The sequence below is a fragment of the Cervus canadensis genome, chromosome 24 (genome assembly GCF_019320065.1).
Source record: "Cervus canadensis isolate Bull #8, Minnesota chromosome 24, ASM1932006v1, whole genome shotgun sequence".
NCBI lineage: Eukaryota > Metazoa > Chordata > Mammalia > Artiodactyla > Cervidae > Cervus > Cervus canadensis.
Genome location: NC_057409.1, coordinates 41,926,456 through 41,953,452, shown reverse-complemented (window position 1 = coordinate 41,953,452; position 26,997 = coordinate 41,926,456). Strand labels below are relative to the sequence as shown.

The window sequence follows — 26,997 nt, the reverse complement described above, 5'->3', positions numbered from 1 at the left end:
TGCAGGAGACTGGAGAGATGCAGGTTTGATCCCTGGGTTGGGAAGGCCCCTGGAGGAGGTAAAGGCAATCCATTACAGAACTCTTGCCTGGGAAACCCCATGGACAGAGGAGCCTGGCAGCCTACAGTTCTTGGGTCGCAAAGAACTGGACATGACAGAGCACGTGGCACATTTCATATAAACATTTATATGCATATAAACATAATTCTTTATATTATTATTACTGTTGCCTTTTTTGTCTACTCTATCTCCTTGCATGGATAGAGAGACACTATGGGTAGGCTCTTCAGCTTTCTTGCTTTCATCTGAGGCCATAGATTCAGAATCCCTTGTCTCTACAGACTCTGCTGGGGCTTCCCAGGTGGCACGAGTGATAAAGAACCCACCTGTCAATGCAGGAGACATAAGAGCTTCGAGTTTGATCCCTGGGTTGGGAAGATCCCCTGGAGAAGTGCAACCCACTCCAGTAATCTTGCCTGGAGAATCGCATGGACTGGGGATCCTGGCAGGCTACAGTCCATAGGGACATGAAGAGTCGGACACAACTGAAGCAACTTAGCGTGCGTGCACAGACTCTGCTAAAATTATGCAAAACAAGGCTTAAGTTAGATTAAAACTGACTCCATCACTTGGAAAATTACCATCTACAATGAATGCCAGAAAACTATTCTTTCTTAGGTTTCGATGCTGCTCCTCCTTCAGACATCGTTATCTAAAGTTCTGTAGTGTGTGCGTGTGTGCCCAGTCGTGTCTGACTCCTTGTGACCCCGTGGACTGTAGCCCACCAGGCTCCTCTGTCCATGGGATTCTCCAGGCAAGAATACTGGAGTGGGTTGCCATGCCCTCCTCCAGGGAATCTTCTTGACCCAGAGATTGACCTGTGTCTCCTGCATTGCAGGAGGATTCTTTACCATTGAGCCACCAAGGAAGCCCAAAGTTCTGTAGTAATTTTATGTATTTCTTGTCCTACTTCAAAGGCTTTCTATCTCTGGAGCAAATAGCATAAGATAGAAATGCATCAAAATGCATGCTGTGTATCATATGGTTAATTTTAGATCATGTTATACCCAACAACTATTGATTCAGAGGGAATAGGGTGGTTCTGAAAAGAGCAGGCATTGTCTCTTTCATTTGTTTTCTTGGAACTGAAATAAGGGCAAAGTTTTCCTTTGTCTTCAAAGTCATCAATAATCCATGGAGTAAGGGGCTTCTCTGGTGGTCCAGTGGCTAAGGGGCTATGCTGCCAATATAGGAGGTGCCCAGGTTCAATCCCTGGTCAGGGAACTAGATCCCATGTGCTGCAACTAAGACCCTGTGCAGCCAAATAAATAAATATAACAAATTATAGTAATCCATGAATTAGACTTAACCTCCATGAGCAATAATGCCACTGACATTGACATCACTTCAGAGACACCTCCTTGCCTTGATGGTAAGTGTGACACAACATCAGCCCCCACCAAACCCACTTCCTTTCCAGCAAATAGAAAACAGTCAAGGACGTGAATTCACTGTCAGCCTTAAACGCTGAAGGAGAAGATTGCATTTGCTTCTGGCAAACATGAAGTCAGACCTCTGGTATTTCTTTCTCTTCTGCATCCAAGTTGAAATTATAACAGGTAAGTGACTTATTGAATATGCATTATTAAGTTATAATTCAAGTGAACATTAAGAAAAATAACAGGTGGAACAGTTAGGCACCAAATAGAAAGTGTGTGTTTGTTTTTTAGGAAGTAAGAACAATTACAGAAGAGCCCAAGTCCATGGCTAACGGCATTTATGTCACTGTTTTAAGATGAAAAATGTCTCATCAGATCATTAAAATTTTAAATTACCTGCTTGAAGTTAACTTTTAGTGGATAAAATAGAAGAGTGGCTTACTGTTCTCAGAGGAAGATGAAAGGCAAAATGACTTGTGTCAACAGAATGAAAATTAAGTAGGCCTGGCATTTGGGCTGGGAGAAAATAAAACGAAAGGGCTTTGAAAAGAAGGAGTTTTATTTTAATCTTATCTGGGTGGTCTTTTGTCAGAAATGCACTGGCTGCCACAAGGTTTTTTTATAGCACTAATGTCAAGGTCCTTGTGAAAGGCCAAGGATCAGTGGACAATGTAAAACAGTCCTAAGCCTCTGAAGACACTAAAAAAAAATCATTCTGAAGTCCTCAATTCTTTCTCTTACATGGTATATATCAGACTCTATTTGAATATTTTAAATAATGCTATTGACAATGAAATTAATATGTGTTTCTTCTACTTCTTACTGGGTATGTTTTCAATTATTTTTGTTTTATCTTTAAGTCTGGGCCATGTTCCCGAGGTTGGGAAAAAACAAAGTGAAATCACATTATTTTGGGAAGTTTTGCTAACACTAAAAGTGTAGGCAGAACTTTGGATGGTATACTCTTATTTAGAGATAAGTTTTGCAGTGGTACCAATAGTAGACTTTATTTTTATCTTCAAAGGAAAAAAAAGTGTATTGATCAAATATTTGAGCTTGTGGTGGCTCAAGGTGGCTCCAAAGCTCATAAGAGGAATGAGGAATGAGGAATTATTTATAGGTCCCAAGGGTAGTTTGGGGCTTCCCTGGTGGCTCAGAGGTTAAAGCAACTGCCCGCAATGCAGGAGACCCAGGTTCGATCCCTGGGTTGGGAAGATCCCCTGGAGGAGGAAATGGCAACCCACTCCAGTATTCTTGCCTGGAGAATCCCATGGACAGAGGAGCCTGGTGGGCTACAGTCCCCGGGGTTGCAAAGAGTTGGACACAACTGAGCTACTTCACTTTCACTTTCACTTTCAAGTGTAGTTTGGGGCCACTATGCCTTTTCTACACCCCGTGAAATCCTTTAGCTGCACAAGCAACAAGGGAATAGCACTGAGAGCGATATTCATTCATTCATTCACTCACTCATTCATTCATTCATTCAGCACCAAGAACTTGCCATGTAGGCGGTACTGTGCTGGCCTCTGTGTGTATAATGATGAGCAAAACCAGGTTAGTTCCTGCTCTCATGAAGCTAACTGCAAGTCTGGAGAGAGGCATTAATCAGATAATTTTGTGAATGAAATGACAATTACAGACAGAACTCAGTTCTATCAGGGGATGTAACGAAAAAACTTGTGTAGACTGGGTGGATATGGAGGTGCGGGTTGGGGGTGGGATTCATCCAAGTCTTTTAAGTGGTTCTTGAGCTGAGATTTGCAGGACAAATAAGGGTAAATGGGGAGAATGGTGAGACAGTGGGTAAGGACATTTCATATCAAGAGAAGAGTAAGAGCAAAGGCCCTGTGTCAGGAAGGAATGAAGTGAGTCAGGAAGCTGGAATGGAAGGTAGATGTGCCTGAGGACAGAGAGGGAAAGAGTTGGCGATGGTGCAAGATGAGGCTGGAAGGGAAAGCAGAGGCTAGACTATTCAGACCTTATGTGCCACATGAAGGACTGTGGATTTTCTCCCAAGAACATTGGTTCAAGTCATTGAAGGCGTTGTTTGTAGTGTTAGAAAGTGTCCCAATATGCCAAACCCAACTGGGCATGTGTGGTGGTGATATTATGCTCAGGAGATTCAAATTAACAATGGTGTTACCACTGTGGAAGGATCGATCCAGCCTAGGTGGAATTATTTCCAGTTGTCAGACTAAGCTGATTAATACATTGTACTTCTGGAATGATATATATCTTAAGATTCTGGTGGAATAAACTCAACATTCCCCCTCATCACACAGAAAATCATGCCACGTGACAAGCTGTTTTCCTATTTGACTGGTGGCAAAATTGGAGCATGAATGACTAGATGGAGATAGTAAACTGCTTAACAATTTTTTTCTAGCAGTATTTTGCTCCTTTAATTTATATAATTGATTCAGGTGGTTCAGGGATTCATCATTGGTAAGGCATTCCTTACTAAATGAACTTGAGCATCTATCCTCCTAATTTAAGGCAAAATCACTATGCCTTTCTTACAGTTAATTCTTATTGGGGTATAGTTGCTTTACAATGTTGTGTGAGTCTCTGCTGTACAGCAAAGAGAATCAGCTACATGTATGCGTATATCCTCTCTCTTTTCTGGATTTCCTTCCCATTTAGGTCATCATATTCAAAGTATCATCACAATCCATTTATTCAGCAACTACTGTTTTAAAGACTCTAAATGCAAAGTAAAGACCAAAACTGAAGTCAGCTAAGTTCTTGCAGCTCCTTTCCTTTGGTATATTTGTAATCCTCCCAACTATGTAGGCTTCCTCATCCCATGGAGAGGTAGGCATTCTTAGTTAACATTTGAAGAATCTCAGACCAGGAAAGGCTAAGTGTTTGGTTACCTAGTCTTCAGTGGCCGAACCAAGATTAGAATTCCAATACATCTGATTCCAATATCCACTATCTTTCTGTACCATGTTGAAGTAGCGGAGAAATAACATGAATCTCAAATGAGAGAAATTACCAGTTTTGTTATTTGGTTGGTGAGTTAAGAGGGAAAGAAATCTTGGTGATTCTCAGTCTTCTATTGATCTCAATGTAAAATTTAACAAAATCATCTTCTTTGAATGATTCTGGAACAATAGGAGGTTCTTTGTTGTGGAAGGATTTGGGAAAAGTGGGACCTTCTATCTACATTTAGAAGACATTCTTTCCAGAACTTATGGGCAATGGAGATACGATGTGGTGATATGATGAATTCTGGTTTTGGACAGACCACTTTGAAAGCAGTGAAGTGTGAATGGCTGAGATCAGGTGGTGTTTAATAAACGTGCATGTCTCATGGTGTGTTCAGGGTGGAAGCTGGAAGGGGAAACATCATGCTCATTTTGAGCCTTGATTTTGTCACCCAGGCTTTGAAGCAATGATTCCTGAACTCCATCACCTGAGGAAAAACAACACCTCTTTGGCGTCTCCAGCATCTGCTCCTCCCCAGAGTTCAGGGGAGTCCTCCCCCTGAACTCTGGGGAGGAGCTGAGCTAATATTTGAGCCTCCTCCTTCCAGTGTTTGTGCTACATTAAAAAAAATCCAAATTGTCCGTTTTTCTTTCAGTTCAGTTGTTCTTTTATTTTTGTTGAAATGAGGAAATTTCTTTTACAGACTACAGAGGAAGTCTTCCCTCTATAATTTGAAAGGTCTGCTACACTTCTTGATTGACTAAGTCATTGTCATATTCAGAGCATCTTAACTGAATATCTATTTATTATTGTAAATAGTAAATCATAATTTAATAATAAAATGATGAAATCATAATAAAATAAATAATGACAATAGGCTTGCTTGATGTTTTTATCCCCCACCCCCTGCAGTGACATGAGAACGTCACGATGTTCTCTTTTCACTCTTCTGCTTTCTGGTGGGGCTTTCCAGGTGGCCTTCGTGGTAAAGAATCTGCCTGAAAGTGTAGGAGACACAGGAGACTTAAGTTTGATCCCTGGGCCAGAAAGACTCCCCTGGAGGAGGACATGGCAACCCACTCCAGTATTCTTGCCTGGAGAATCCCATGGGCAGAGGAGCCTGGCGGGCTACAGTCCACAGGGTCGCAAAGAGTCAGATATGACTGAAGTGATTTAGCATGCACACCCCATATGTGGGTTTTGTTGAAATAAATGAAAACTTGTAGTTGCAGATCAGTTGCTAAGTTTCCCCTAACAGTATTTCTCTTCTGACTGAAGGATTCTCTCCTTATACTCACATCACCTCTTTTCAATGGCAGCATCATTCTTGCCATCTGCTCCTGTCTTGTCACCCCTGTTCTTATCCAATGATCAGAAGACTTCTATTATTTTCTTCAGATACCTTGAAGTCTCTGAATTCCAGCATGGGTAAAGATGTTTTTCTTTTACTCTGATGAATAACTAATATCTTTCCTGGGAATAAGATTCCTGATCTGTCCTCTTTAAATTGTCTGTGGGTATTCATTCACTCTCTGCTGGCTTCTAGGGTTGTGGTTAAATAGTTCCATGCTAGTCTGACTCTCATTACTTTGCAAGTAGCTTAAAAAATTTTCTCTAGAATCTTGTTATTCATTTTAATATTGGAATTCAGGAATTCCACTAGGATACGCCTAATTCTGTGAGTGTTTTCATTAACATTGTTTGGGACTGAGTGAGTCTTTTCAAACTGAAGATTTCAGTTCCTTATTTTAAACTTTCGGGATATTTTTTTCTCACAGTGGTTGTTTAGTCGTATCTTTGTCTTTTTTTCCTTCTTTTCAGAAATGCCTATTATTTTCATGAAGGTCTTGAGATCCTTGTTGTTCATAATTAGTGAACAAAATGACTTTCATAACTTGCAGTTGGTATTAACAACTTCCTCAGATGAAATGGAATATTTTGGTTTTTAAATTGCTAGCAGCATATTCCAATTTCTTAGTAGAAACAAAATGCAAGTGTGTAGGGAGGATTTCAGTTCTCATCTAAGCTTTGCTCACTGTGGTATCCATAAACTTGCTTGACAAAAAAAATTGGCCTCAGTATTCACAGTTGTAAACTGAGCAAAACCCGTAGCTTATGCTGACTCCCTATCCTAACAGTGTGACTTTTTTTTTTTATAATCAACATTATTTAATTAACTTCAATTAAGAATTAAGATTAAAAATGTATTTGTGTCATAAAATATGACATTATCTTTGCTTCTCTTTTTTTTTTTCTTTTCTTTTCTTTTTTTTTATTAGTTGGAGGCTAATTACTTCACAACATTTCAGTGGGTTTTGTCATACATTGATATGAATCAGCCATGGATTTACACGTATTCCCCATCCCGATCCCCGGGATATGTATAAAAAACAGTGTGACTTTTATACATAAAAGATGAAAAAGATAAAAATTCATAGTCCAGTATATATATAAACATATGTATACACATACATATACACAAACACACATGTGTATATACATGCACTTACACATCATTTGCTGTCCTCAATGCCTGAAGAAAAAGCCACATTTACTCCATAAATGGCATCTCTGTACTACTTCTATCCTAATAAATTGAGTCTATTAAATGACACATTTTGGTCATTCTAAGTAAAATAAAAATAATGGCATTCAACACCTTTTAAGGAAAATTCAAAATTACATTTTGGAGTTTAGAACTTAAGAATGCAGAAAATATGTAACACACCAGAGGAACACTTAGAAGGAACTTCTTCAAGTGTAAGACATCAAACTTTTTACAACCAGCAATTATACCCTCCTAGGGCTTAGAGCCGAAAAAATTCATTCATAAAAAACAACAAGAAACAGAAATAAACCTCTACTGCATTCTCAATTCAAGTTTTGTTCATTTTGTACTATTTAGGACTGAAGCAAAATCTTCTTGGAGTTCCAGTTTGCACTTATTTAACTATGAGAGTTTCTTATAAATGTGAATATATCTGTTTACTTTTCTACAGGCAAATAAGTTACAATACTCATCAAGAATTTAGACCCCATCAGAGCAAGGACCCAGACTTTGTTGCAGGTTCAGGTACACAAGGCAGCTCAACGCACAATAGTTCGAGGCTGTCTAGGGAAATGAGTGTATTAAACACAATGTAATTTCATATAAAATAAATAATTTTATGATTTTTGTGGTGTACAATAACCTTTTCAATCATATAAAACATATGTGGCACCAGCATAAACACTGCTTTAAGTATTTGGGACAATTATATACCTAATACATCTTGAAGGAAAAGAAATACTTGAAAATAACATCTAAATCTAGGTTAATGTTAAAAACTTCTTTTTCTTCCTTTTTCTCAGCAAGTCTCTTTAGCTTCTGTGTTTCAGTTTCTATAAAATTAGGAAATTGGGCTAGATGATTGGACTAAGGGGCTTTTTAGGAAGGGTGACTCTGGTTTCAGATTGTCTAGGTTCAAATCATGGCTCTACCTTATTTTGGGCCCATTATTCAAGCCTCAGTTTCCTCATCTGTAAAATAGGGATAAATATAGAAAATCTGATATCAAATACTGCTATAAACATCAGATGATGTATTGCATGAAGTTTTAGTTCAGTTGCTCAGCCGTGTCCGACTCTTTGCAACCCCATGAATCACAGCACGCCAGGCCTCCCTGTCCATCACCAACTCCCGGAGTTGACTCAAACTCATGCCCACTGAGTCGGTGATGCCATCCAGCCATCTCATCCTCTGTTATCCCCTTCTCCTCCTGCCCTCAATCCTTCCCAGCATTAGGTGTTTTCCAATGAGTCAACTCTTCGCATGAGGTGTCCAAAGTATTGGAGTTTCAGCTTCAGCATCAGTCCTTCCAATGAACACCCAGGACTGATCTCCTTCAGGATGGACTGGTTGGATCTCCTTGCAGTCCAAGGGACTCTCAAGAGTCTTCTCCAACACCACAGTTCAAAAGCATCAATTCTTCGGTGCTCAGCTTTCTTCACCGTCCAACTCTCACATCCATACATGACTACTGGAAAAACCATAGCCTTGACTAGATGGACCTTTGTTGGCAAAGTAATGTCTCTGCTTTATAATATGCTATCCAGGTTGGTCATAACTTTCCTTCCAAGGAGTAAGCGTCTTTCAATTTCAAGGCTGCAATCACCATCTGCAGTGATTTTAGAGCCCCCCCAAATAAAGTCTGACACTGTTTCCACTGTTTCCCCATCTATTTGCCATGAAGTATGGGACCAGATGCCATGATCTTAGTTTTCTGAATGTTGAGCTTTAAGCCAACTTTTTCACTTTCCTCCTTCACTTTCATCAAGAAACTTTTTAGTTCTTCTTCACTTTCTGCCTTAAGGGTGGTGTCATCTGCATATCTGAGGTTATTGATATTTCTCGTGGCAATCTTGATTTCAGCCTGTGCTTCCTCCAGCCCAGCGTTTCTCATGATGTACTCTGCATATAAGTTAAATAAGCAGGGTGACAATATACAGCCTTGACTGAAATCTTACATGAGATTTCATGAGATTACATGAGAAACATGCAATGCTTATAAGTTGCAATTACTATTATTTGGAAGCTTTGGAAGGCTTAGATATTTGTATAACTCCAGAACTATTGGACTTCAGAGAATTGGTTGGGTATCATTCAGTCTGAGCCTTTGCCCTTGGACTTGGAAATAAGCATTCTCCATGATCTAATAAACAGGATCTCTTGCTCTGTTTTCCTTGTTTATCTCCTCACCCCAATGAAGGACATTTACCAACCATGCTCACTTTTCATATTCATCTGCTCATTCATTCATTATTATTGAGTATCTAATATACTCCTGTGGTGTTGGAGAAGACTCTTGAGAGTCCCTTGGACTGCAAGGAGATCCAACCAGTCCATCCTAAAGGAGATCAGTCCTGGGTGTTCATTGGAAGGACTGATGCTGAAGCTGAAACTCCAATCCTTTGGCCACCTGATGCGAAGAGTTGACTCATTGGAAAAGACCCTGATGCTGGGAAGGATTGGGGGCAGGAGGAGAAGGGGACGACAGAGGATGAGATGGCTGGATGGCGTCACTGACTTGATGGATGTGAGTTTGAGTCAACTCCGGGAGTTGGTGATGGATAGGGAGGCCTGGCGTGCTGCGATTCATGGGGTCGCAAAGAGTCGGACACGACTGAGTGACTGAACTGAACTGAACTGAATATACTCCAGGTCCTGGGATTATTTAAGTGACCATGATACAATCTTTATACTTATAAAGCTATTGGTTAAATGAGAAAGATAGACAAAAATAATTATGATCTAAGCTAATACATGTTATAAACATATTGGTGTAAGCAAAGATTTATTGAGAGCATAGAGATGGGAATCTTTGTCTGGGGGGTCTCAGAGACCAGTTTAAAATTGCTCTTAAAGGATGAACAAGGATTTCTAAGCAAATAAAGTGGTAATAGGCTATTCTAGTCTATGCGGACAGAGGCAACCATGTTATAGGAATGGCCAAAATGTATGGTGCAGCTTGAAGCTATATGGTCCCTGATATCATGAACGGGTTTTGTGTCATGCCAAGAAAATTCGTTTTTTTAACCTCATAAGCAACAAGGTAATGGATATTTTAACCTGGCCGAGTGGCATGCTTTTTAGGAACACAATTTTGGAACCAGACATGGAGGCTAGAGGAGGGAGTGATGGCTGTTGAGAATGCCCGTCAAGAAGATGCTTCCACAGATGAGGGAAGTTGTGAAATAGTCCCGGATTGGTGATAGGAATAGAGAAGAGCAACTGAATTTGAGAGCCATCCATGAGCTAGAGTCAACTGGACTCGGTGACTGATTGGATCAGGACAGTCAGAGAGACAGATCAGAGAGAGGGAGACCTAAGGAAGACCGAGGTCCTAACTCCTTAAAGGACAGGACTTGTCTGGGTTTGGTGAGTGAATGCTGAGTTCAGTCTGGAAATGTTACTCCTAATGTGTCAGGCACATCATGAGGAAGATGTTGAAAGGAAGCTGGAAAGAAGGAACTAAACCAAGGGGAACGGTGGGCTGGAGATAAAGGTGACTGGGGTAGAGAGTAGAGTTTTTTTTAATTACTTTGTAAATATCACGAGAAAGTTTATAACATCTCTGGGATTTTTCCATCAGTTTTTACTAGAAGAAAACCAATCTTTCATTTAAAAGCATTACACATTTTGGAGCATGAAAGGTTGTTTTACCTCCTCTACAGAGTTCCTTGGGGAAAAAAGCAATTCACACAATGTATGCTTGTGTCAGTGTGTGCGCGTGCACACACACACACACAGTCTTTTGGCTGTTTAACTTTCTCCTTATTTTTTTTCTTAATTTTTTTTTACTTCCTATTCTGCAAATGTTAAGACTTTGGATTGGGCTTATTTTGCCTACCCTTGCTACTGATTTTAATCTCTACTTTAGATTATGGATGCCTTTGAATAATAATGTAAATATAGAAATAATGCATATATAAAAATCTGCTAATCAGGATTCTAAAAGTTTTAGCTGGTAGGTGCATAAGAAATGACAGTGTTTTTATGAGTGGTTTTAAAAAAGTGGTAGAAAGCATATTTTTTAAATGCCAAAATTTCTTAGTAAAAGCCCAAATGTAACAAAACCCTAACATAAACATTGCCATTTTTAAAACTTCGCATCTTATGTCATATTTGTGTGCTATGTTAAGCTAAAGATTATCATTATTGGATTACAGAAAATATTTTTAATAAGCCTATCAATAATTGCAAACTCAGGAGCTCTTATCTTTCTATCACTCAGATCTTTGTGGAGGTTTGTGGTTAGAAGTCTGAGTTAAGGAGAGTAAATTGCTGATCTGTCTCGCACCCGCTGCACTGTGTGGGTTTTTAAAGTGTTTTTGCCAAAAGACTTTCAAACAGGCATAATATGATTGCTTATAAAGAGTCCTGGCAGAACGGGTTCTAGCAAGACAGTCTGACACTGAAGAAATGAAATAGTTCAGATATTAAAAGAATCAATTTGCAAATAAACTTCTGAACCATAGTGCAATTCTCAGGGGAACTTTTTCTTCAGAGATTTTTCTTAATAGCTGCCCCTAAAAGAAGATGCAAATGCTTTTATCTTTTGAAATGTTTGACGGTCTAGAGAAATCACCTAATATAAAGATTTTGATTTTACCCTTAAAACCTTAGTCTACTAATATCAATGATAATGTTATAAAAATCATAGTTAGCAGCAGTGAACAGGTTTGAACCTCTGTTGGAAAGATTGAACCCTTTAGACTGGTAGTCAACGTGATTAAGTATAGTACCTATATTCTAGAGTACTGATAATCTAGGAGTAGCAACAAGAAGTGAACAGATATGGTAGCAAAAAAAAAACGAAGTCTTATTACCCAGATTTTAAAACTCATCACCAGAGTTCAAGAGAACATTATCTTATTTGTGTTTTTAACAATGCATTAAGTGCTAAATGTGATAGTGGTGTTTCTATTACAAATATCTTCCCTGGTGGCTCAAGTGGTAAAGCATCTGCCTACAATGTGGGAGACCCGGGTTTGAACCCTGGTGTGGGAAGATCCTCTGGAGAAGGAAATGACAACCCACTCCAGTACTCTTGCCTGGAAAATCTCATGGACAGAGGAGCATGGTAGGCTACAGTCCACGGGGTCGCAAAGAGTTGGTCACGGTTGAGCGACTTCACTTTCTATTACAAATCACTAACAGGCTCTCGTTATGAAACATCTGGGTGTATTAGAACAGTTTTTGGTTCAGAGGCACATATCATGGACATCCATTGGGCAAATTTAATGATTCTGCCCTCTGGAGGATACAAAAAATAGCCAGGTTTAAATCTGTCTTCCTCTCTGTAGATATGAAAGAACCAAAAGAATAGTCAACAATTTGAACAAGTCTTTGGGCTTCCCAAGCGGCACTAGTGGTAAAGAATCCACCTGCCAATGCAGGAGTCTTAAGAGACTCGGGTTTGATCCCTGGGTTGGGAAGAGCCCGTAGAGGAGGGCATTGCTACCCACTCCAGTATTCTTGCCTGGAGAATCCCATAGACAGAGAAGCCTTGCAGGCTCAGTCCATAGGGTTGCACAGAGTTGGACACAACTGAAGCGACTTAGCATGCACACCTACAAACAAGTCTTTATGAACCTGGTAGATATTTATAATAGTTAAAGAACATGCTTCTTTAATACTCAGGTAATATTCATTAGAATCTGACATCCCAGTTGAGGAGGTATCTTCTGTACTTGATTACGTATTTGCATGTACTTGTCGGCAGAGGAAAGGCAACCCTAGGATCATGTTCCACTATGAGCTGTGTAATCCTGGGTAATATACTCACTTTTCTGACCCCAGTTTGGCTTGATAAATTTAAATGTAAAAGTTAAAATGAAAGGCTTAACTGGGTCATTTCTATGAGCCTTTTTGGTTCTTGTATTTTATATTATATGCTTTATCTCCCTAGATTTATAACATCGTTGAGCTCTACATATTCTTCCATCCATCTATCCAAAATATTGTGAATTACTACATGCTATTGTAGATACTTGAGATGGATCACTGAATAAAATCAACAAGGTCTCTGATTTTAGAGCTTACGTTTTTGTATAATAAGTAAACAAACAAATCATATAATGATACTTTATCTCAGGTAATATGCTAGAACATGACTTAGAATGGGGCTTCCCTGGTAGCTCAGATGGTAAAGAATTTGCCTGCAATGTGGGAGACCTGGGTTCAATCCCTGGGTTGGGGAGATGCCCTGGAGAAGGGAATGACAATCTACTTCAGTATTCTTGCCTGGAAAATTCCATGGACAGTGGAACCTGGAGGGCTACAGTTCATGGGGTCACAAAGAGTCAGATATGAGTGAGTGACTAACACTTTCACTTTCACTTGGATTGAGTGGTCAGAGGTTGCTGGAGAAGTAAGAAGCAGCCATATGAAAATAAGAGAGAACATTCTAGACAAACAAGAAATTCAAAGCCCTGGAGTCCAGCTTCTCATGTTTGAGGAATAGAAAGAGCAGTGTGATTGCAGTGTAGTGAGTGACTGATATTAAATAGTGTCAGCAAGACAGGGTAGATCATGCAAGTCATGGAAACCAGTGTAAGGAGTTAGATTTTCTTCTAACTGAGATGGGGAGGCCCTAGATGTTTTAGTAGCAGGGCAGGTGCACTATTGGATTATGTGTGTAAGAAGATTATTCTGGTTTCCCTGAGGAGCATGGATGGTGAATGTGCATGAGTGAGAACAGAAAGTTTGGAAGCTCTCATCATGCCAGAGAGAGAGAGATGTTGCCGATTTGGACCAATAGCAGTTTAGATGGAGAAATGGGTAGATTCTACTGGATTTAAAACAGAGGTGCAGGAAATCAGACTTTCTTCCTGTAGACAGATTTCAAGTGATCCTCTAAGACTCAATCTGAAGTGATCACTGTGAAGCTTCATGTGGTTGCCTGCTTCCATTATACTTTCTCTGGTTGTTGCTAGTAGCACTTCAACTTCAGATTGTACCCCAAATCTTTCATGTGCCCAAGAGGTTGTGTGACCTTAGACAGACAATCTAATCTGTCTGGGTCATCAGTTATCTGTAAACGGAAAAACTGGACTTGCTGTGTGATTTGTACGTTTGCTAGGTTTGACTGTGTCTGATGCTCGGCAGACGTTGAATCATGTTACAGGAAACACAAGTGTGAAGGTGGAGGTGTTTACAGGACGCCTGAAACATGTGCGGACAGTGAATATGAGAACTTATGGGTACTGGGGATGGAGATGGTGATTTAGCGAGAGTGAGGAACATATCAAAGATAGTGTAAGAGACTGTTTTAGAGGATGATTTTATATTCAAATGTGGTATGTGAGAAGAAAGATATTGATGAGGAAGACAGGCACAATTTTCCACCACTGGCATGGCAGGAAAACTGACCAAAGAGATGTGATGCCCAGTCAAAGCAGACACTGGCTATAAAGGTTGGTGCTATTGTACCAGTACTCCTGGTTGAATATCAGACTTGAAGTTAATATCTGGGAAAGGTGGAGAAAAGATTCTAGCTGCTTCTACAGTTATAAGGAACTAATATATTCAGATTTTCCTTAAATTGTCTCTGTATCCATTAAATGCTTTAGACATGATTATAGGGATGACCTCCTTTTGATACTGTTTTTCAAATGCCATCAAAGACTGAGGAGATTTTGTGATTAGAGATTTGAGGTTCTACAGGATCCATAGTAATTGTGAAGAAATTGATTACATGCCCTATCTGATTCCTGTAGTTGAAAATGTTCAAATAGCAGATTAAGAGTTACTAAATGGTTTTCCATATAGAAAGTTTAAGCATTGGGTGTGTCTGCATGCTTAGTCACTCAATCATGTCCAACTCTTTGAGACCCCATGGACTGTAGCCCACCAGGCTCCCTCATCTATGGAATTTCCCAGGCAAGAATACTGGAGTAGGTTGCAATTTCCTCCTCCAAGCATTGGGCATGTGGACACTTAAGTCAGGCTTCTTACCACCATGTTTAATAACAAAAAGGTGACCTAGGCAATTTATAGATTAAAATTGATAAAATGATTAATTAAGAGTGTCCAGCAGAGGGTTCCCTTGTCTTTACACTGTCTCCATTTATTGTTTGTAGATTTTTTTGATGATGGTTTTTTCCCCTCTGTGATACCCTAGATGGGTGAGATGGTGGGTGGGGGGCAGGTGGGTGGGCAAGAGGTTCAAGAAGGAAGGGATATATAGATACATATACATATAGACATACATAGAGCTGATTCACTTTGTTGCACGGCAGAAACTAACAGAACATTGTAAAGCAGTTATACTCCAATAAAAAAGTGTCTAGTAGATAAGATAATTTGGGATCTCCAGTTACTCCCCTGATGTCAATAGCACACACCCTCGGCACTGTCCCTCAAGAAAAACTTAGTAGTCTTCCTCAGTTCAGTTCAGTTCAGTCGCTCAGTCATGTCCAACTCTTTGTGACCCCATGAACCGCAGCACGCCAGGCCTCCCTGTCCATCACCAACTCCCGGAGTTGACTTAAACTCATGTCCATTGAGTCGGTGATGCCATCCAGCCATTTCATCCTCTGTTGTCCCCTTCTCCTCATGCCCCCAATCCCTCCCAGCATCAGGGTCTTTTCCAATGAGTCAACTCTTCACATTAGGTGGCCAAAGTTTTGGAGTTTCAGCTTTAGTGTCAATCCTTCCAATGAACACCCAGGACTGATCTCCTTCAGGATGGACTGGTTGGATCTCCTTGCAGTTCAAGGGACTCTCAAGAGTCTTCTCCAGCACCACAGTTCAAAAGCATCAATTCTTCGGCACTCAGCTTTCTTCACGGTCCAACTCTCACATCCATACGTGACTATTGGAAAAACCATAGCCTTGACTAGACGGACTTTTGTTGGCAAAGTAATGTCTCTGCTTTATAATATGCTATCCAGGTTGGTCATAACTTTCCTTCCAAGGAGTAAGCGTCTTTTAATTTCATGGCTGCAATCACCATCTGCAGTGATTTTAGAGCCCCCCAAAATAAAGTCTGACACTGTTTCCACTGTTTCCCCATCTATTTGCCATGAAGTGATGGGGCCAGATGCCATGATCTTAGTTTTCTGAATGTTGAGCTTTAAGCCAACTTTTTCCACTCTACTCTTTCACTTTCATCAAGAGGCTTTTTAGTTCCTCTTCACTTTCTGCCATAAGGGTGGTGTCATCTGCATATCTGAGGTTATTGATATTTCTCCCGGCAATATTGATTCCAGCTTGTGCTTCTTCCAGCCCAGCATTTCTCATGATGTACTCTGCATATGAGTTAAATAAGCAGGGTGACAATATACAGCCTTGACGTACTCCTTTTCCTATTTGGAACCAGTCTGTTGTTCCATGTCCAGTTCTAACTGTTGCTTCCTGACCTGCATGTAGGTTTCTCAAGAGGTAGGTCAGGTGGTCTGGTATGCCCATCTGTTTCAGAATTTTCCACAGTTTATTGTGATCCACACAGTCAAAGGTCTTCCTAGCCATACCTAAATGCTTTTCGTCAGGACGATAGTCTCATTAATTTTCATTTCTCCTGACTTCCTGGAATAGCCCAATAAGATGCTGGGACAGAAAGAGGATTATGGAAACACGGTTTCTCCTCTGAAGTATCCAACAGCAAAGTAATCTCTCTTGGTTGTTCATGGTCTCATCTGGTTATGTTCTCATCCTGAATCCATAGACAATAAGTGTTGGAAAGGACTTTAAGATGTCTTGGTCCCACTTCCTTATCTCACAGATGAAGAAGCTACAGTCTAGAGAGGGATCCTTGTTATAGAGACTTGCTAATGGCAAAGCCAGAATTTTCCTCTGGTTTCCTTGGGAACCACTGCATTGTACTTCTCTCACTCTGCACCACCAACCATTATATTTCATGTTGTGTTGGGTTATAGGTCATAGTGTGGGTATAAAAGGAGAAAAAGTTGCTGACAGAATCATCTTCAGAAATAGAAGTACATCTGTGTCTGGGTGAGCACAGGGGTGGCTGTGCAGACACTTTTGTTCCAAGATTTCTTTGTGGTTTACACACTGCCATTCTAAAGTCCTTGGGAAATTTGCTATGAACATTTCTAAAGAAACTGTGAACCAGCTCACTGATTTTTATCTTCTGCATCAAAGCAAGAGTAGTGCAACATAATTAACTTTCAGACAAATAAGTCCCCATGCAAATCATCTTTTATTTTAATCTAATGTAGATTGTACCTATTCTCATGTGATCAACCCTTCCCCTTCGCCTTTTGCTTATATCTACCCTCTATTTTTTAAATGAAACAAGCATTAGTTTTCTTTTTGTACTTTAAAATCATTTTTTTCTAGAACAAAGCATCTATTCAGAAAAGTGAAAAAATAAAATGTGCAATTTAATGAATAACTACTAAGCATACTACCTTACTCCCATAATCACCACAGGTCCAGAAGTTAAACATTTTCAGCACACAGACAACTTTCCGCTCTGTATTTCTTTCCTGATTCCAACTCTTCTTCCCCTTTATACAGAAGCATCATACTAAATTTTGTGACAGTCATTTGGGTTTTATAGTCTGTTTCTATTATTTTAGTCATTATCAAGAAATCACAACATGCATACTTCATTTATCAAAGTCTCAAGTTACATATACTTTTTCTGTCCCCCTAGACAATCTATTTTGGTTTGACAGTTTCATTCAGTACTCTAAAGATATAAGATGTAATTCCACTGTATCATAACTTTTATTATTGATGTTGAGATACCACCTGTCAGTCTAACAGTTGCTTTTTAGAAAGAAGTCAGTCTCTTTTCCCTAGTTGTTTTCAAGATTTTTATTATAATATGTCAACTAAAGAACCTCTTGATGAAAGTGAAAGAGGAGAGTGGAAAAGTTGGCTTAAAACTCAACATTGAGAAAATTAAGATCATGGCATCTGGTCCCATCACTTCATGGCAAATAGATGGGGAAAGAGTGGAAACAGTGACAGACTTTATTTTTTGGGGCTCCAAAATCACTGCAGATGGTGACTGCAGCCATGAAATTAAGGGACACTTGCTCCTTGGAAGAGAAGTTATCACCAACCTAGACTGCATATTTAAAAAAGAGACATTACTTTGCCAACAAAGGTCCATCTAGTCAAAGCTATGGTTTTTCCAGTAGTCATGTACAGATGTGAGAGTTGGACTATAGAGAAAGCTGAGAGATGAAGAATTGATACTTTTGAATTGTGGTGTTGGAGAAGACTCTTGAGAGTCCCTTGGACAGCAGAAGATCCAACCAGTCCATCCTAAAGGAAATCAGTCCTGAATATTCACTGGAAGGACCGATGCTGAAGCTGAAACTCCAACACTTTTGCCACCTGATGTGAAGAACTGATTCATTGGAAAAGACCGTGATGCTGGGAAAGATTGAAGGCAGGAGGAAAAGGGGATGACAGAGGATGAGATGGTTGGATGGCATCACCGACTCAATGGACTTGAGTCTGAGTAAACTTTGGGAGTTCATGATGGACAAGGAGGCCTGGCATGCTGCAGCCCATGGGGCCACAAAGAGTCAGACGTGACTGAGCAACTGAACTGAACTGAGTGAAAGTGAAAGTTGCCAAGTTGTGTCCCCACTCTTTGCAACCCCATGGACTGTAGCCCACCAGGCTCCTTTGTCCATGGGATTTTCCAGGCAAGGATCCTGGAGTGGGTATTCTTTTCCAGGGGATCTTCCCAATCCAGGACTCAAACTTTTGTCTTCTGCATTGCAGGCAGATTCTTTACCGTCTGGGCCACCAGATGTGCTTATCTTCAAAATATCTGCTTGTGATTTGTTGGGATTCTTGAATCTGTGAACTATGACTGCATTCTGAATAGTTTTTCTAGCCTAATTTTCCAATTCCTCAACTCTTTTTAACCATTTAATATACTTTTAACCTACCTGCTGAGATTTTTTTTTTCCAATTCTAGTTAGTTATCTTTCAAATTAGCTGACTTTTTTCCTTGAAGTTTCCTGTGCTCTATAGATACTCCTACAAGTTTGTCTTTTATTTCCTTAGACATAGAATGCTCAATTGTTTTATTTTGGGGAATCTTTTAATTTAAATATATAATTGTGTATTTGTTTTTATAGTCTGTTGTTTCTGTTGTTTTGTTTCCTGGTATGTCTGTTTATTTTTTATGGTATGTTTGTCATTATAACTAAGTATTATTTGTAGATATGATTTGAGTCCTGGGATATAAATCTTTGCTTTCTGGAATAGTTTGTGTTTTTACTTTCAAAAGCTTAGGTATAATAGTAATCCCAGTCACCTTAAACAAAGTTCAATTATTGAGATTTTTCTGGACCTTTGGAGTGATTTGAAGGTGGGGCATAATCTGGGTAAAAGCTGGCTTACTTCTGCTTTACCTGTATTCCAAGAATGCAAACATTGGGGATTTCACCTTACCAAGGAGAAATTTGATAAAATGTCTTTTACCAGATTTCTCACTTTCAGACTCCGGGAGTTGAGACATGAAAACAAAAATATACATCTGAGAGAACAGCATAAACTCTCAAAGTAAAAGCAAGTTCTAACCTTTGCTTCTGTCTTTGGCTTCTGGTTCTTTAAGTTTAATCTAGTAATTTCTTCTTTACTTTCACCATTTAATCTTTTGAGCTAATAATTTTAGGCATTTCATTCAGCATTTTTGGTTATTTTGGTGTGGGAGTTAGTTTGAACAATCTGGACTGCCATAGCTGAAAACTAGAACACTTGTGTATATTTTCACAATCAAATCCTCAAGTTGAAAATCTATTCCTTAACAATATGAGAGATAGAAAGCCTAGAGATATTAAAAAAAATAAGTAACTGTGGTAAATCTTAAATAAAATTGACACACTAGTGTAAGCAGAGTTGTGGCAAGTGAATTCTCCTGCATAATGCTAGTCCTGTTAAAAAGTGGAACAGTTCTTTCCAAAAGCAACGTGGCCATGTAGAGTGTCATTAGAGTCTTTAGAGATTTTTACCACATGTTGAAATATTTACATGAAATCAAAATGCTGGAAATAACCCCAACCAGTCAACATGAGTGGAATGCTTTAACAAGTTATTCTAGATTGACATTAAGCCTTTTGTATAGGCATTAAAAAGGATAATTATTATGACTATGTAAAAAATAGAACATTTATAATATAATATTAAATGCCAATAGAAGAACACTAAGTAATATGTTTGCTATATAAAATAAGTTTATATCTGGAAGGTAAAGAGCAAAAAATGCACAAATAGTATATCTATTTCACTGGAATACGAGCAAAAGGTAATTTTTTTCCTTAAAAATTCTTTGTTCTTGTTACATAGTTTTCTCAAGAATAAAACCAGGAATGTCAAAATTTAAACTAGCAACTGTCATGTTAATAATTTTTTCCAAACAATTTCAGTATGAAATTTCGTCATATTAAAAAGAAAGAAGAAAAAAGGAAAAAAGAAAGCAGACAGTTGTTTGACTTATAACTCAGAATCTGCAACTGGTCCAAAACCATTTCAGCTTCTTTCTTCTGTGATCCCCTATGTAGCTCACAAAAACAACTTTGGCTTCCTATAAGCTTCAAATTTGTTTTTAAAAATGAGAAAGTAAATAGAAAATCTGGATTATTATCTTTATCTTTATCATCAGACTTTGATTCAGTTCTCAATGGATGAGGTTCAGAGAAGACATGTTTCTATCATTTGAAAATAATTTTCATTTGTTCTTTCACTCTCTTAGAGTGTATAGTGTAAATATATATTTATACATAACCATTCGTTTTTAGTTCAAGCTGTTTTGTGCTTTAAAAAGCTTTTTCCCCTAAACTATGTCTTTCCCCGAATTTTTCATTGTTTGACTAAAGTGCTAATCCTCCTTCAATTTTAATTTTCGAAGTCACTTTCTTGGAGTGGCATTATCTGAATTCTTCAATCAAAATTAGGACCCATGTACCTATATTTGAATAGTACTCCATTTCTAGCATAAACTATGGTGCATGACTACATATTTATTTGTCATCTGTCTCCAATATGAAATCTGCCAAGAGGCAGGAACCACTTCTGCTTGATTTATGCTATGTAAATGTATTATTTAACATATTAAATATTATGTACTCATGTATGATAAACAAATCTCTGGTTAGGTTTTTTCCTAATTCACAGTTCTACCTTCATATTCTATAATTTGGTTGTGAAGTTCTTTCATTTTGTTGCAATGATGGTGACTTTATGAAGAGAAAAGATGACTTTTGTGTTCAAATATAATGATTAGAGCAACAAAATCATAAAATTTTGCTTTCTTTTTTTTTTTTTGCCCAGGAGAATTCAATGATTCTGCTGCATCTGAGATGTTCATATTTCACAACGGAGGCGTACAAATTTTATGCAAATACCCTGATACTGTTCGACAATTTAAAATGCAGTTGCTGAAAGGGAATAACATACTCTGTGATCTCACTAAGATTAAGGGAAGTGAAGACACGGACTCCATCAGGAATCTGAATGCCTGTAAATTTCAGTTATCCAATAATAGTGTCTCTTTTTTTCTATATAATTTGGACAGTTCTTATGCCAACTATTACATCTGCAAATTGTCGATTTTTGATCCTCCTCCTTTTCAAGTAGATATTCTAAGCAGAGAATATTTGAATATTTATGGTAAGATATTGTTTTCATCTTCTAGACTTGAGAGTATATATGCATTTTAACATTTTTCTCACTAATGAAAACAGTTAAACAAACAAGTATCATATAAACTGCTGAGTTAGAAATAGGTTATATTGTCTTTAAAACAGACATGCTGTTGAAAATCAGGGAAAAAATTAGAACAAATGTCAAAATCCATGGCTTAAGAACTATTACCTCTATTCACCTGAAGTTTAAGGTTTGGGGTTTTTGTTGGGGTATGTGGAATTAAGTGAGATGATTTAAAACAGTAGTTTTCTACATTACTTTTCTTACTGTTTTGCAAGAACATAGACAGCAAAGTCTTTTCTGTTAACCACATTTGTAGACATATATGTGCATAGGGTCTTTTTGGTTTTATTTTTGGATCCTTGCTATCATACTGAGATGATGTTATTTATTTACTACTTACTGCATTTCATGATTGTACTGAAGAAAAACTTTATTTGATTAAATAGCTCTTTTAAATTTGGTAAATGAACTTATAATTCAGCAATGAAAGGGGAGATTTGATTCTGAGAGCTTTTCCTTATCTAATCTTTTTTTTTTCAACCCAGAATCACAGCTTTGTTGCCAGCTGAAGCTCTGGTTACCCATAGGATGTGCAGCTTTTGTCATAGTCTGCGTTTTTGGATGTGTCCTTATGTGTTGGCTTACAAAAAAGGTGAGCAACATCGATCTCTTCTTGCACCAGCTTTACTGGGGAATATCAGTAGTTCTATACTCATCAGAGTAAGTATTGCTTTTGCCAGAATAATTTGATTAACAGATAGATAATTTCTTTTCTTTAAGATGTGCCTATTAATTAAACTACTAACTTGGAACAGAAGCTTATTTATTTTATAGCCACTTCATTCCAAGAAGAATTCAGTGGCTTCCAGAAAGATATGTCATTATTATTATTCCAAAATGCTAAGGGAATCAGGGCCATGGAAAGACCAAAGGGAAAAGGAAGGTTAAAAGATTTTTTAAAAAGATGCTTCCGACTTTAAAAAATGTTATTCCATGTGGACTGCAAATTTGATTAGAAGTTTCCAAAGTCAGGCCAGATGAAACAGTTGTAAGCTTTCCTCAACTTGTCAATTAAGAAACAACCAGGGAGAAAGCCTTGGAAGATGCCATCAGTAGTTGAGAAAGAAACTGCCAACTTTTTTACATGGTGAGTTATTAGGACTCCTTGCTTTTAAAGAAAATCACTGAAAAGCTATGCAGAAAGATAAAAGAATGATAACAACAAAAATCTCTCTGTGTGGGAGAATATTCTTTTTAATCTATCACAAAATGGGTTCTCAAAGAAATTATACCATTCTGAGTATTATGCAAGGATGTTAGCACCTTCAAGTACATCCACAGTGTGATCATTGGCCATACAGTATGTACGTTTGTTTCCAGAAGGGAATTTGAAAAGAGAGACAAAGAAGGAAGAGAGTAAGATAAGTCCTGTGATCTTAAGTCTACTGTGGAAGGAAAAGTAAAGGCATAAGTGAGAAAAGATATTAAGCAGAAAGTCTTTTATTTAAAGTCATTTACATATATGGCTCTCCTTGAAAGTGAAAGTCACTCAGTTATGTCTGACTCTTTGTGACCCCATGGACTACACAGTCCATGGAATTCTCCAGGCCAGAATACTGGAGTGGGTAGCCTTTCCCTTCTCCAGGGGATCTTCCCAACCCAGGGATTGAACCCAGGTCTTCCAAATTACAAGCAGATTCTTTACCAGCTGAGCTACAAGGGAAGCCCAAGAATACTGGAGTGGGTAGCCTATCCCTTCTCCAGGGGATCTTCCTGACCCAAAAATCAAGCTGGGGTCACCTGCATTGCAGGCAGATTTTTTTACCAACGGAGTTATCAGGGAAACCCAAAGTCAAAAGCCTAAGTCACGTTTAATACTTTGTCACATACTGCTTCAACAAGAATAGAAATCAGTAACACACACACACACACAGAGGAATGGAGATGGGGAAGAGGAGAAGACAAACCATGTTTCTGACTTTTCTTGCAGAAATATCCCGCCAGCGTGCATGACCCTAACAGTGAATATATGTTCATGGCAGCAGTGAACACTGCTAAAAAGCCAGCACCCACAGGTACAGTGACACATGGGGATTTGGGAAGGGAAGAGTGTTCTTTATATGAAGCCTATAATTTTAATTTTTTGTTTTAAAAGAAGAGAAGATGTCTCTAAGACAGAATTTTAGTATTTTCTGTAAAAAGCCAAAGTTTCATTTTCACTGAATTGATGCTTTGTCTCGTTCATTGAAAATGAACAATATGTACATAATACATGTAACTCCATGGCTGATTCATGTCAATGTATGACAAAACCCACTGCAATGTTGTGAAGTAATTAGCCTCCAACTAATAAAATAAAAAAAAAATGAACAATATGGTAGAGCTCAAAGTTTGCAATAGGAGCCAAGTTTGCAATAGACGTTGGGTAAAACTCCATGGAAAATGTAGAATTGGTGCTCAATCTTGAAACATAAAGAAGAGTTTGGAAGGGGTATGTGTTTCCCTGAGGGCATGTATATGTGTGTGCGTTTATAAGAGGCAGAGGAAAGGAGAAGTTTTGCTGAATGGTCTTGGCACATAAAGAATTTTTAAAGAATTTATGCTATATTTCTGTTACAGATGTGACCCGTAATTTGGAACTCACTGGCACCCAGGCATGAACCACCTTGGCCAGTTCTCTACAACTTGAAGGGCAAGATTCTCTGTTTCCTGGACCACAGAGAGTCTGACTTGATTTGACTACATACATCTTCTGCAAGAGTTTTGTTCAGTCTGGACTATGTCAGTCAATAGGGATTTTAACAGACTGCCTTAGTACTGTTGAGTTCTCTCAAAACAAATACCCTCTTGCAACTAGCTTTATAGAAAGCCCAGCTCATGTGTGCTCAACAAACAGACCTCACTGGGATGGAATCCCTGTTTTCACATCTGCTTCTAGCAAAGCACCAGCCAGGAGAACAAACACATCTACAAAATTGTTTTAAAGATACCAGGGGTACCGAATCTGCAAAGCAAATGGGCAGCCAAGAGCCAGAGTCTATCTGCATTTCACTACAGACTACCTCTTCTTCCTGTAGGGATGACCATTCCCTTCATAATCAGGCAGTAGAGGAAGATGCTTGAAAACTGTAGTTGTTTTATTTCTGAGGTATGGATGTGTAACTATAGCATACTAATATGTTTGTACACAGCACTGTTTTTCCAACTTCAATACCCCAGTTGACCACTGCCCCAACAATTTAGATTCTTTCTTCTGCCTTCAATTTTACTTTTAAAAATGCTTCTACCTAACTACTTGACAGGCTTATGGAGTTGGGAGCTACTGTCTACATTTTTTCCTTCTGCTCCTCAGTTACATATATATAGTTGCAGTCTAGTGAATATAACTTGCCTGTATTCTCCCTAAATAAGCATAATTTTTTTGCTCCAGAGAGATATCTTATTTTCCCAAATTTCCCCCAAATTTCCAGATGTTCTTATAATGTATTCTATGAAAAAGATTTACTTTGCCTTCAGTTTACTTTCCAAATGGTTTACTTTGCTGACATGTTGACACCAGTGGAAGGAAGCATTGCTCAGAATCAAAAGTGACTTCATTTTTTGACACTTTTCCCCACTAATTTTATGTTTTCATGGTGCTATTAATTACAAACCAGCCTATTTTTGGAGATCATGCTAAAATTTTGAAGCGAAGAAAACCATCTTTCTTTGTCAAGCATTGTCCTGGAAGGTAAAGCCCATGATCCATTCGGCAAAAGGTTGCAGTTTTTAGAGGTCACTGCCAAGCTTCAGCCATGATGCCGCTGTTCTTTACAGGTTGAAGTGGCCCCCATTAGCCTGGAGCAGCTATCCAGACCTGGGTGGAATTCCCAGAATTGAGAGACTCTACTGAGCCAGGACAACCAGGTGCTTTTGCCCCCGGGGGCTGAGGCAGCCCTGGGAACCAGAGTCGGTCTGCCTGCCTTTTCCTCCAGGATCTGTGATGAAACACAGATGTGTCAGGAAAACATCTGTATGATCCCCTCTCCTAGTAACCACTCAGCCTGGAAACTGGCCCTGGCTCTTCAAGACAGTCTTCCTTTGCATTCAGTTTAGCTGTAGAGATTCTTAAGTACATGTAACATGTGATTAGTCTTAGCTGAAATATTTTCTGCACTTCCTGTCTGCATGCCCAAGGCTTCTGAAGCAGCCAATGTGTAGGTGACATTTTAAATATAGGTAAAAAGGGATTACGTAGTAGTTTTAGAATGTGTAGTTGCCTGCTTATTACTTTAAAAGTAAGATCTGATATGTCATTATGCATACTTATGTTATTTTAAGCATGTGTGATGCTGGATATGTACAGTACAGTACTGAATGTGTAATTTGAATCAAGTACAATGTTCTACTGAGTTGGACAACCTGGCTGGCTTTGCAGAGGTGTTCCCAGGATTGTTTGTGGCTTTCTGCATGGGGTGTCGAGTGGGGAGGACAGCCCTCAGGTGGTCCCCTTCTCCTGGTTGTCCGAGTTGTCCTTTGAAACACCTGCGTCCTTAGCCCTGTATGTTTCAAAGGGAGTTATTAAAGGATACAATTTCTGTGAAATAAAAGCTGATTTTCAGTTCAGTTCAGTTCAGTCGCTCAGTTGTGTCCGACTCTTTGAGACCCCATGAATCACAGCACGCCAGGCCTCCCTGTCCATCACCAACTCCCGGAGTTTACTCAAACCCATGTCCATAGAGTTGGTGATGCCATCCAGCCATCTCATCCTCTGTTGTCCCCTTCTCCTCCTGCCCCCAGTCCCTCCTAGCATCAGGGTCTTTTCCAATGAGTCAACTCTTCGCATCAGGTAGCCAAAGGATTGGAGTTTCAGTTTCAGCATCAGTCCTTCCAATGAACAACCAGGACTGATCTCCTTTAGGATGGACTGGTTGGATCTCCTTGCAGTCCAAGGGACTCTCAAGAGTCTTCTCCAACACCACAGTTCAAAAGCATCAATTTTTCGGTGCTCAGCTTTCTTCACAGTCCAACTCTCACATCCGTACATTACCACTGGAAAAACCATAGCCTTGACTAGACGGACCTTTGTTGGCAAAGTAATGTCACTGTTTTTTAATATGCTATCCAGGTTGGTCATAACTTTCCTTCCAAGGAGTAAGTATCTTTTAATTTCATGACTGCAATCACCATCTGCAGTGATTTTGGGGCCTAAAATAATAAAGTCTGACACTGTTTTCACTGTTGCCCCATCTATTTCCCTAAGAGGAGCTAATTATGAAATAGATTTTAGTAGTAGTAGGAAGCTGAAGAATAAACATTTGATACTCAGCAACTGAAAATATGTTTTCTTGAGGGAGGGAAAAGATTACTGTAGCCAACACGTGCAAATCTGACCTCGATCTTAAAGATTGTCACACAGCTTGGAACGGTTGCTCGTTTGGTCCTCTTTTTTTTTTTTTTAAA

General features: G+C 38.9%; 1 protein-coding gene across 1 annotated transcript; it reads left to right on the top strand.

Moving 5' to 3' along the window:
• The first annotated feature begins 1,488 nt into the window (after positions 1 to 1,488).
• Positions 1,489 to 26,160, top strand: ICOS (inducible T cell costimulator). Its single transcript, XM_043446053.1, has 5 exons — positions 1,489 to 1,619; positions 21,178 to 21,516; positions 22,101 to 22,207; positions 23,546 to 23,630; positions 24,175 to 26,160. The coding sequence occupies exons 1-5, from the start codon at positions 1,562 to 1,564 to the stop codon at positions 24,213 to 24,215; spliced, it is 630 nt and encodes a 209-aa protein (XP_043301988.1). The 5' UTR covers positions 1,489 to 1,561; the 3' UTR covers positions 24,216 to 26,160.
• The last annotated feature ends 837 nt before the right edge of the window (positions 26,161 to 26,997 follow it).